Source organism: Scyliorhinus torazame, chromosome 30, assembly GCF_047496885.1.
Source record: "Scyliorhinus torazame isolate Kashiwa2021f chromosome 30, sScyTor2.1, whole genome shotgun sequence".
Taxonomy (NCBI): domain Eukaryota; kingdom Metazoa; phylum Chordata; class Chondrichthyes; order Carcharhiniformes; family Scyliorhinidae; genus Scyliorhinus; species Scyliorhinus torazame.
In genome coordinates, this window is record NC_092736.1 from 14,100,441 (window position 1) to 14,112,480 (window position 12,040).

The following is a 12,040-nucleotide window of genomic DNA, read 5'->3' on the forward strand; positions in this document are numbered from 1 at the left end:
CAACATTTGTCACCTTGTGCTTTGGCTTTCATACTTCAACTTAACAACAGCTTCTATTTATACAGCATCCCAAGGTGCTTCACCAGGATTGTTGGAAAATAAAATATGACACCAAGCCACATAAGACAATATTAGGTCAGATGACCAAAGACTGTGTGATGGAAGTAGGTTTTATCGAGTGTCCCAAAAGGGGAGAGGGAGAGAGATGTGTAGCGAAGGTATTCCAGAGGTTAAGGCCTAGACAATTGAAAGCACAGACATCAATTGTGAAACAAATAAAATCAGGGATGTTCAAGAGGCCAGAATTAGAGGAGTGCAGATATCTCTGAGGGTTGTGGGGTTAGAGGAGATTACAGAGATGGGGCGGGACGAGGGTCCATACGGGATTTTAAAATGAGAGGCAGTCTCGGTCAGTGAGGATTGGTGGGGTGGGGGAGCTGGGGGGGATAGATAAACTGGACTTGCTGTGAATTAGGACAGAGTTTTGGACAACCTGAAGTTTGCAGAGTGCAGAATATGGGAGACCAGTCAGGAGAGCATTGGCATAGTTGAGTCTGGAGGTAACAAAGGCATGAGTGAGGGTTTCAGCGGCATATGAGCCGAGAGAAGGGCATTGAACAGTTAGCAATGGCATGGGTATGTTGCTGGAAGCTCATCTCTGGATCAAATATAATACCAATATTGTGAACCGACTGACTTAGACTCAAACATTTTCCAGGGTGAGGAATGGAGTTGTTAGCTAGGGAACGGAATTTGGAGCAAGAACTGAAAACAATGGCTTCAACTTTCCCTAAAGATAAAGTGTGATTCGTCCATATTATAAAATGTAACTTGAGATGAGCATTGATTGAACCCCTCAATTGGACCCTATGTCTGAACCCCTCAATTGGACCCTTGCAATGTTATTAACTTTGACATTCATTTCCTCCTATATATAAATGGTAGTGCATTTGTCATCACACAACAATTCATTGTTGCATAACCTGCTTAAAATGCCATCAAAAGTTTTAATATTGCTTCAGGTCCTGCCACCAAATTATAGTTGCAGATGCTAAATCAGAAGGAAGTCTGAAATGTGCCACGTCAGGAAGAAGGGAAATCCCTGAGTGTCATAGTCGTCAGCACAGGGTCACTCATTTCCGCCACAAGTCTCCATGACTAAACAGGCCAATTCTCAAGATGTGTATCTTTGGGTGCAGGAGGCAGGATGTTCTGAGAGGCATTGGGATCCAGAATGGAGAGTTTGTTTCCTTCTCTTCACATGTCTGCCATTGCACTTCCCCACCATCATCACAGTGTTGGCTATTTGAAATGCGCCACAGCTTGCCGGCCATTTTGTCGCCATTCTGAGTAATTGACAGCAAGCCCCTCCCGGTTATTAATGCCAATACTGCTGCGCGATTCCAGGGGAGCTTCAGAGTGCCTTTGAAGATCTCCCCTGGAACACTGACCATTTGAGAGTGGAGAGAAAGGAACCTAATGGAGGAGATCATTTTTGGCCATCCGGACACGGTGGCCATTCCATCAGTGATGATTTAGCAGGAGGTTTGCCTGAATGTGCGGTCACTACCTTGTATATAATATGCCAAGGTCGGGTACTATTCTGCTGAATTTAAAGTGACTTCTTCGAGTGGGATGAGGCTGGTACATGTGCAAGTTGGATCTGAACAGTGTTCTCCGATTGCTTATCTGACTTATTTGCTTCTTCTCTCAGTCGTACATTTGACCATACAGACATATGAATTAGGAGCAGGAGTAGGTAACTCAGCCCTTGGGGCCTGTTCTGCCATTCAATAAGATCATGGCCGATCTGATTGTAACCTCCTGCCTACAGACTCCCTACCTTAAAATGTAATTCCCTTTGCAATAAACAACATTCTATTAACTTTCCTGGTTACTTGTGCCTGCATTTTGTGCTCCATCATTTGGACACCCATATTTTTTGAATCTCAGAGCTTGGCAATCTCTCCCCATTTAGATGATATGCTTTTTAATAAATTCTTCCTGCCAAAATGGTGAATTTCTCACATTGTACTACATTGCCACATCTTTGTCCTCTCGGTTAATCTATTCATATAGATTATTCATATACAGCACGGTAGCATAGTGGTTAGCACAATTGCTTCACAGCTCCATGGTCCCAGGTTCGATTCCCCACTGGGTCACTGTCTGTGCGGAGTCTGCACGTTCTCCCTGTGTCTGCGTGGGTTTCCTCCGGGTGCTCCGGTTTCCTCCCACAGTCCAAAGATGTGCACCTTAGGTGGATTGGCCATGCTAAAATTGCCCTTAGTTTCCAAAATTGCCCTTCGTGTTGGGTGGGGTTACTGGGTTATGGGGTGGGAGTGTGGGCTTGGGTGGGGTGCTCTTTCAAAGAGCCTGTGCAGACTCGATGGGCCGAATGGCCTCGTTCTGCACTGTAAATTGTGTATGTAGCCTCTTTATGTCCTCTTCACGACTTACTTTCCTACAGATTTAGCAACCATACCTTCTGTCTCTTCATTTATATAAATTGTTAAAAGGTTGAGGCCCCAGCGCTGATCCCTGTGACACACTACTCGTTACATCCCACCAACCAGAAAAAGACCCATTTATGGCCACCCTCCATTTCCTGTTAGTGAGCCAATCTTCACAGAATCAGTTGCTATGGTGCTGAAGGAGGCCATTTGGCTCATCATGTTTGCACCAGCTCTCCAAACGAGCATCAAGACTGAGTTCCATTCGCTTGCCTTTCCCCCTACTTTTGCACATTGTTTCCATTCAAGTAATCATCTAATGTCCTTTTGAATGGCTTGACTGAACCTGCCTCCACCACACTTCCAGACAGTGCATTCCAGAGCCCGAATCACTTGCTGTGTGAAAATTTGTTCTCTCGCATCACATTTGTTTCTTTTGCAAATCGCTTTAAATTTGTGTCCTCTTGTTCTTGATCCTTTTACAAGAGGGAACAGTTTCTCCCAGTCTACTCTGCCCAGCCCCCTCATGATTTTGAACATCTCTATCACAGGAAAATACAGTGCAGAAAAGGCTCATCGAGTCTGCACCGCCGCACGAAAGGCAACTGATCTGCCTATCCTAACCCTATTTGCCAGCACTTGGCCCGTAGCCTCGAATGTTATGATGTGCCAAGTGCTCATCCAGGTACTTTTTAAAGAATGTGAGGCAACCTGCCTCTACCACCCTCCCAGGCAGTGCATTCCAGACCGTCACCACCCTCTGGGTAAAAACATTTTTCTTCAAGTCCCCTCTGAACCTCGCACCCCTCATCTTGAACTTGTGTCCCTCATAACCCGACCGTTCAACTAAGGGGAATCCCAACCTCTCCAATTTATCCTCATAACTGAAGTTTCTTATCCCTGGGGCCATTCTTGTAAACCTCTTCTGCGCTCTCTCCAATCTGTTCACATCCTTCCTTTGGTGTGGCGCCCAGAACTGTACACAATATTTCAGCTGAGGTCTAACTAGGTGTCTTGTATAAGTTCAGCATCGCTTCCTCGCTCTGGTACTCAATGCCTCTATATGTAAAGCCCACAATACTATTTGCTTTATTAAATATTCTTTACACCTGTCCTGCCACCTCCGTGATTATGCTCATAGGCACTCAAGACCCTCAGTTCCTACACCTCTTAAGAAATTTATATTGTCTCCATGTTCCTCCCACTCTCCCCAATACTAGTGCCATGAACCTCCCATACCAGTCTTTCAGTCATGTGTTCATTTCTCGAATCTTATTTGCCCAGTGGCAATTTGTATGTGGATCAGGAACAGCCCCCCACTCTCTGGCTCCCACTCTCATCCAAACAGCTATTTTTAAATAAATTTAGAGTACCCAATTATGTTTTTTTCCCCAATTAAGGGGCAATTTAGCCTGGCCAATCCACCTACCCTGCACATCTTTGGTTGTGGGGGTGAGACCCATGCAAACACGGGGAGAATGTGCAAACTCCACATGGACAGTGACCCGGGGCCAAGATCAAACCCAAGTCCTCGGCGTTGTGAGGCAGCAGTGCTAACCACTGCACCACCATGCCGTCCAAACAAGCTAAGAGAATCTCAAACCTATTTGACAATTGCAGAGATTGAAGCACCTGCACTCCTGCTGTCTGTGTCCCTTACCTGCCTTTCTCGCAGTCACACCCTCCTGTCCCTGAGCAAGTCGGAAGACCCTATCCGAAACGGTGTGACTGGCTCCTGCTGCAAAGCATCCAGGTGACTTTTCCCCCTCCCTGATGTGTTGCAGTGTCTGCACCTCGGCCTCTAGCTTAGTGACAGCCTTAAGCAATACTTAATGCAGCCTTGATCCCAAATTCTGGAATGTTCTCCGTAAATCCTTATTTCTGCCATTTTCTCCTCCAAGCACCACCTCATCACCCTATGTCCCTGGTCGTTCGGATATTGATTTTGGTCATTCTCATACCAATCGTTACTTAGGGTTCCTTTCACTACAATGAAGAACTTTGGAACTCAAAAGCTGCTATGTAGGAGCAACGTGCAGATACTTCACTTCTGATGAAAAGTTTACTTGGGCATAATTTCCGAGACTGCTCCCTGCATTGGCAGCATTTTTTGCTTTTACCTCAAATTCCCAGTTCTGCTGATCAGCACCAAGGTGCTGGTTAAATCTTCATTTTTCTCTCCAACTCGTGTTAATTGGCTTGTCTGCTAACATGCAAAGGATTAAAGGCTTAAAATAAACTGCTGAGGATCATTCACTCAGCACTTCTGCAGCCACTGCAGCTGGTGTGAAATTGGAACATCTCATCCCTGGTTGTCTCAAATCACTTGTCTCCGATAGAGTGCTGCCGGTCTGGCGGCTCCTCTCAATTCATTTTGTGCTCAGGGCAAACTTCCCCACACCAACACCAATAACCTGCATTTATATAGCAACCCATAATGTAGTAAAACATCCCAAGACACGGGCGTCAACAAACAAAATTTGACACCGCCTCATACGGTAATACTAGGGTTGATGACCAATAGATTCTTGAAGAAATTGGTGTAAGAGCGTTTTAAAGGAGAGGAGAGATGTGCCTGAAGGCATGCACACCATTTACATAGGCTTACATTCGGCCCAATTAGTCCATGCTTCGAGCATTTATGCTCCATTGAGCCTCCTCCCATATATTCTCATCTAAATCTATCATCGTAATCCTTGATTCTCTTCTCCCTCGTATACTTAAGGCCATAAGACATAGCAGCAGAATTCGGCCTTTCGGTCCATCGTGTCTGCTCCGCAATTCGATCATGGCTGATATGTTTCACATCCCCATTCTCCTGCCTTCTCCCTGTAACCCCTGATCCCCTTATTAATCAAGAACCTATCTATCTCTGTCTTAAATACACTCAGTGACTTGGCCTCCACAGCCTTCTGCGGCAAAGAGTTTCACAGATTCACCACCCTCTGGCTGAAGAATTTCATGCTCATCCCAGTTTTAAAGGATCCTCCCCTCAGTCTGAGGTTGTGCCCATGGGTTCTAGTGTCTCCTACGAGTGGGAACATCCACTCCATGTCCACTCTATCTAGGCCTCTCAGTATTCTGTAAGTTTCAATGAGAAACTTGTCTAGTCGCCGCTTAACTGTATCTTTACTGTTTGCTTCCACCACTCCCTGTGGTAGCAAGCTCCGCATTCTTCCAAATTTTGAACAAGGCAGCGGGAACAGGGATGATGGGTGAGCGGGATGCGGTGCAAGCTGGATACAATTTAAACTTGGAATAAGATTTGGGCTGGTGAAGGGGGTGTACGGGTATGAATTGTGCCCATGTTACTTGCTGAATTCACCTTTTACTGGCCACAGCTAGTTTTCTACAAGGACTAGGGGGCAGCTAGACAGGCTGAGGACTCACTGGGATAAACCTTTTAGGGTGTGAATGGGAAAGTGAAAATTCTGTCCACGTTTTCATTTGTTGTTTTCAGACCAAAAGTATAGACAACTAGTTTTACTGGGAGTCGAACCTTTTCTGCAAACAGTCAAACTTGACATTCTGGAATAATACTTCCCTGCCATGGACAGCTTTGTAGCCAAAAAGATGGAGAGTATCTTTCGCAATCAATAGAATTCTATAATCTGAACGTTAGATTTATAGCTTTACCGGTAGTTTCTTATAGGCCTTACTAGAGACTTAATTCCACATGTAAAACTTACGATAGCTTTGAAAATGCCTTTGTTTTAGTGGTATCAGTGTTGGGGAGTTCAATTCTCCTACTTTTCCACCTCTCGTAGAGGAGAGGAATTTGCAAAGTAAACCTCCCTCTAATCCAGTGCTAGCCAGTAGGAAGTGCCCACTAACCACAGGTCTTTTAGACTTAATTTAGTAGAGAATATTTTACAAATGCTCGCACGTTTTACCCAAATTGTATTTCATGTGTCTTTATTTACTTAGCAAATGTATACCACCATTCAGCAACTAAACCTAAAGTATTGATTATTTTTTTAAAAAACACCAGTACTTTTTTCATTCTCCCATTTCAGCAACTAATAATAAATAATCTTTTTGTGTCGCAAGTAGGCTTACATTAACACTGCAATGAAGTTACTGTGAAAATCCTACATGAGAATGTGAAAGTTCGCATGCACACACCATGTGGATAGAATACTGAAATCACGTGTACAATGTGGTGCTTGTTGCTTATTTTAAAGTTACTTATTAGAAAAGCACTTTTGTCACATCTTGGTTCGCCGTTGTCCAGATTTGGTGGATTAATTGGACCGCACTCCTTTTCTCTGCCTTAAAACAATGTACCTCAAGCCACTATTTGGAATTTCCTCCTGCTGCACACTTGACACTTGCTTTACCTGTTTCCTCATTCCAGCCATTCTGGACTTTGAATGGTCAATATTTTATTTTCCAGTAACGCGCCCCCCACTCTGTGTTAATCGCTTGACTGTCCTCATAGAATTTACAGTGCAGAAGGAGGCCATTTGGCCCATCGAGCCTGCACCGGCCCTTGGAAAGAGCACCCTACCCGTGCCCACACCTCCGCCTTATCCCCCTGACCCAATAACCCCACCTAACCTTTCAGACACTAAGGGCAATTTAGAATGGCCAATCCACCTAACTCGCACATCTTTGGACTGTGGGAGGAAACCTGAGCACCCGGAGGAAACCCACGCAGGCACGGGGAGAACGTGCAGACTCCGCACAGACAGTGACCCAAGCCGGGAACCTGGAGCTGTGAAGGAACTGTGCTAACCACCGTGCTGCCCTGTTTGGATGTAACCCTTAATTTTATTTAAAAACAAATGCGCAGGGATAAAATTAAAACTGCCAGTGATTATTAATTTTATGCATTATTGAATCCCTGCTCACTCGCAAATGGACTGAGCCTGTGTGGGTTCATTGAACAAGGCACCTTTACCCCCAGCAGTCCGAAGAAGCAACCGTCCCCACAGCCTGAGCTAGATTGAATGCAAATCCGGTGGGAAAATGCCAGTCAATAATTCACTACGTTCATCCTCCCCTCAATCGCCACCTACCCAGAGGCTATCCTGAAGTCTCATGGATGATGTCACTTTGGTCCCAGTTCTTTGTAATTTTTGTAACAGTAGCGCACCAATTATTCATGAGTTGTTAGCAAGGGAATTGCATGCTTGGGCTGGTTATATTTTGACTAAGTGGACTTCCCACATACCATGCAAAACGTGCTATGTAATTTCTCCAGAGCACTCCCCAGTCTGCTGCACCTTTTTGTTGTGACCTGTCTTAAACGCTAGATATCATCTGCTCACAATCCCAACCCTTGCACGGCAAAACCCTAGACCCTTTGGCTGAAGGTGCTGACTTGCAGCTGATGAAATTGCAGTGCACATGATACTGAAAGCTGTACTTAACAAACTTCAATTCTCCCTGGTAAAATACGGATTGAACAGTTCATAAACACTTGTGGCAGAGCTGATGTTTTAACAGCTGAATGAGGCTTGACATGAAACTGCGATTATTTCCTCTTCCTGTCCATAAAATGAAATGGCCGTTATTGTGTTTTAAAGCTTTTTAAATGTTCAGCAGCAAAAGCCATTGTTTTTACATAACACTACCATAGAGTTTCCAAGCAGACTGGTTTGCAGCATAGAGATTTCTCTGCACAACGGTCTGAGGAATTTCACAGAATCATAGAATCCTCACAGGGCAGAAGGAGGCCATTCAGCCCATCGAGTCTGCACCGACCCTCTGAAAGTGCACTCTCACGCCCTATCCCGTCTAACCTGCACACCCCTAGACACGCAGCGGCAATTTATCATGGCCGATCCACCTAACCTGCACATCTTTGGACTGTGGGAGGAAACCGGAGCACCCGGATGGGAGGAAACCGGAGCACGCGGAGGAAACCCACGCAGACACAAGGAGAACGGATAAACCCACACAATCACCCAAGGTCAGAATCCTACCCGGGTCCCTGGCACCGTGAGGCAGCAGTACTAACCACTGTGCCATCGTGCCACCCCAATGACTAGAGACAGTTTGGAGATGTAAAACTGAGCTATCACTGGTGGAATTGATGAGTTCATATGGATATTTACCATGTGCTCAGTAGGAATTTGTAACTGGAAAAGTTGACACAAAGAATGGACAACTGCAAATGAAGTATTGTGGGCCAGAGACAATTAATATATGGATAGCTAGATAGATTTAAAAATCAAACCAGTACGAAATGGAAAGCAGCCTTTCCCAGTTTCCAAGTTAACTGCATACAGTAGCTGACGGAATTATTATCTTGTACTTTTACAATGAACTATTTTGTCATAATTGATGACTTGCCCCTCTCTCTGGCAGGTGATTTATCTGACTACATCTCGTTTCCTGACCCCAATCTCCCTGGGCATCCAGCAAGGAATGCTCACCGAGGAACATTTGCTACCCCTGATTTAAAGCACGTATCTGTGCAGAGTGGAGCATTTGACCCTTGATACTGGTTTGTTTTTAGAATTGAACATGTGTCCTGACATCTTTGATGCATTCACTGCCCCAATGTGACACGCACACATGTTCGATGCCCACTATGCTTAACCTTTGCATCACGTTTTTGTTGGAGATTAGAATTGTACAGCACAGAGAGCCGCTGTATGGCACATTATGCCTGTGGCGGGTTTCTTAATGTTATCCTGTTAGTCCCACTCTCCCTGTTCTTTCCCCACAGCCCTGTATTTTTTTTTCCTTTTCAATTCCGTTACAAAGTTATAATTGAATCTGCTACCGCCGCCCTTTAAGCTGGCACGTTCCAGATCGTCGCCTTGTGAGAAAAGACTGAGCAGGTTGGCTTTATGCTCCTTGGGGTTTAGAGGAATGAGAGGTGATCTTGTTGAAACGTATACAAGATCCCGAGAGGACTTGACAGGGTGGAGGCTGAGAGAATGGGTCCCCTCATGGGGGGAATACACAACCAGGGGGCACAATTTGGAAATAAAGGGTCTCCCGTTTAAGATGGAGACGAGGAGGAATTTCTTCTCTCGGAGGGTGATCGTCTTTGGAATTCTCTACCCAGCTAGCATTCAAAACTGTTTCCATGATTGTGATAGTCAGTGGTTAGCACTGTTGCTTCACAACGCCAGGTTCGCTTCCCGCTTGGGTCATGTCTGTGTGGAGGCTGCACGTTTTTCCTGTGTCTGCGTGGGTTTCCTCCGGGTGCTCCAGTTTCCTCCCACAAATCCCGTACGACGTGCTGTTAGGTAATTTGGACATTCTGATTTCTCCCTCTTGTGTACCCGAACAGGCGCCAGAATGTGGCGACTTTTCGCAGTAACTTTGAAATGAAAATCGCTTATTGTCACAAGTAGGCTTCAAATGAAGCTACTGTGAAAAGCCCCTAGTCGCCACATTCCGGCGTCTGTTCGGGGAGGCTGGGACGGGAATTGAACCGTGCTGCTGGCCTGCCATGGTTGTAAAAGCCAGCTCTTTAGCCCTGTGCTAAACCTGCCCCTTTATTGCAGTGTTAATATAAGCCTACTTGTGACAATAAAGATTACTATAAGTGGGGGGATGCACAGCAGAAAGTGGTCTTGAGGCCACAATCGGATCAGTCACAATCTTTTTGAATGGGGACAGACCTGAGGGACTGAATGGCCAACTCCTGTTTCTTATGATCTTCTATTGTTACGTTTCTGTTCCTATTAAGGGTCACAGCAAAAGCTGGAAAAATGAGAGTGTGTTCAAGATACCAGAGAGGAGGAAACTGCCGCCAACCGCCACCAAAACATCTTCGATACATCTCAAATTACGTGAGTCACAAGCTAGCTGATCAGTTGTCTCTTTTATGGGTCACTCTGACCAGCGAACGATCTGTACAGTGGCACAGATTGCTAACATTACATCGCAACTCTAATAGCGCATACTCTAGTTTTCTTCCTCCTGGGCCTGGCACTGAGGCCTATGATTTTGGTCCTGGCAGACCCCCAATATCGTGCCCATATGGTCACTCACATGAACCTTCCTGTGTGACCTTCACTCGTGCTGGTGGCCCTCTGGTATTGCACCAAGTGATCATTCGCCGTGCCCGGGTCTTGATGTAGCCAGCATGCTAATCCACCATGGAGTGATTGACAGACCAGCTTTGTCCCTGTTGTCAGCCAATTTTCTCAGCAGTATTGCCCAACATGGAGCACCAATGATCATGAATGGAAGCCTTTGTGAATTAGATCCCTAGATTCTCCCCCCCCCCCCCCCCCCCCCCCCCCCAACCCCCCACCCCCCACCCCTCCACCCAATATCAAATATCAGTCTGCAGGGTTTGGCAAAAGAGTCCGCTATTGTGTTATATAAAACACTGTTTATGTGAAACGCAATGGGACACGCAGACAAGAAGAAGGAGCAGTTACAGTACCAAGCTCCTTTTAACATCCCGGTGGATATTTTTTAAACCACTTTGCTTCTATTGGAAATTAGTTGGATACAGCAGGAAACTGAATGGGGGGCTTCATTCAATCTGTGAATGCATGAGGGTGTCTGACAAGGTTGCGGTTATTGTCCTGCCCTGAGAGCATGGGTGTGGGCTGCGTTCCTGAGCCGCGCCGGTACTCGTGGTGTTGGCACCATCACAATTGTGGTGGCTTGAAAGTTCCAGGATTTTTACCGAGTACCCATGAAGGCACAACGACGTGTCCCAAAGTGTGACGGGGAGGGAAACATGGGAGTTAACAATGTCGCTTTGTGCCAAGAATTGAAGTCTGCAGCAAGTATGTACTTTGGCTGTGTGGTGTCAGCAGTCTGGTCGCCGGCTTTCTGAGGTTTACTCCTAGTTTGCTGATGGTACCCAGGAGTCTTGCCAATCAAACATGTTCTGGATGTGTACACGTTTGGCCTTCCTGAAGATGGAAGAGTTAACACTAGATGGGGGACAATCTCGGGTTTGATTTCTTATTCAACAGGTGACAGAATGTTTTGAGTATGATGGAAGATTCCTTACAACTGGTACAGTTTACAAAAGTACAGAATTGGGCGACGGTGGCCCACCGTGCCGAGGACCTGGGTTCGATCGCGGCCCCGGGTCACTGTCTGTGTGGAGTTTGTATATTCTCCACGTGTCTATGTGGGTTTCACCCCCACAACCCAAAGATGTGCAGGGTAGATGGATTGGCCACGTTAAATTGCCCCTTAATTAGAAAAAAAAACATTTGGGCACTTTAAATTAAAAAAAAAAAACAAAAGTGCAGAATATGCCAACAACAGCCCGCTTCAGTGATTGTTTTAATTTAAAAGCACCATCTCTCTGCACCCTGTCCGTTTGATGAGGGCAATGGTTAACTCCCTTCGGCCAATTGACTGACTCCCTTTATCTGTCCTCTGCTTTTAAAATGTCTTTCTCCAGCCCCAACGAGATCTGTTAATGTTTCCAAAGTGTGAACGGTCTTGAAAAACCAAAGATGTTTAATAAATTGCCTATTAAATCAATAATCTTTATTATTGTCACAAGTAGGTTTACATTAACAGTGCAATGACGTTACTGTGAACATCCCCTAGTCGTCACACTCCGGCGCCTGTTCGGGGACACGGGGAGAATTCAGAATGTCCAATTCACCTAACAAGCACGTCTTTCGGGACTTGTGGGAGGA

The 12,040-nt window shown here is 45.6% G+C and overlaps 1 protein-coding gene across 3 annotated transcripts in view; it reads left to right on the forward strand.

The window, feature by feature from the left end:
• LOC140404395 (protein FAM219B-like) overlaps positions 1-12,040 on the forward strand; it is a 45,129-nt gene that overhangs the window by 10,968 nt on the left and 22,121 nt on the right. For all 3 annotated transcript variants that reach the window (XM_072492856.1, XM_072492857.1, XM_072492858.1), the window contains exon 2: positions 10,108-10,210. In XM_072492856.1, the coding sequence (XP_072348957.1) occupies positions 10,108-10,210 (103 nt within the window). The remainder of the gene's footprint in view (positions 1-10,107; positions 10,211-12,040) is intronic.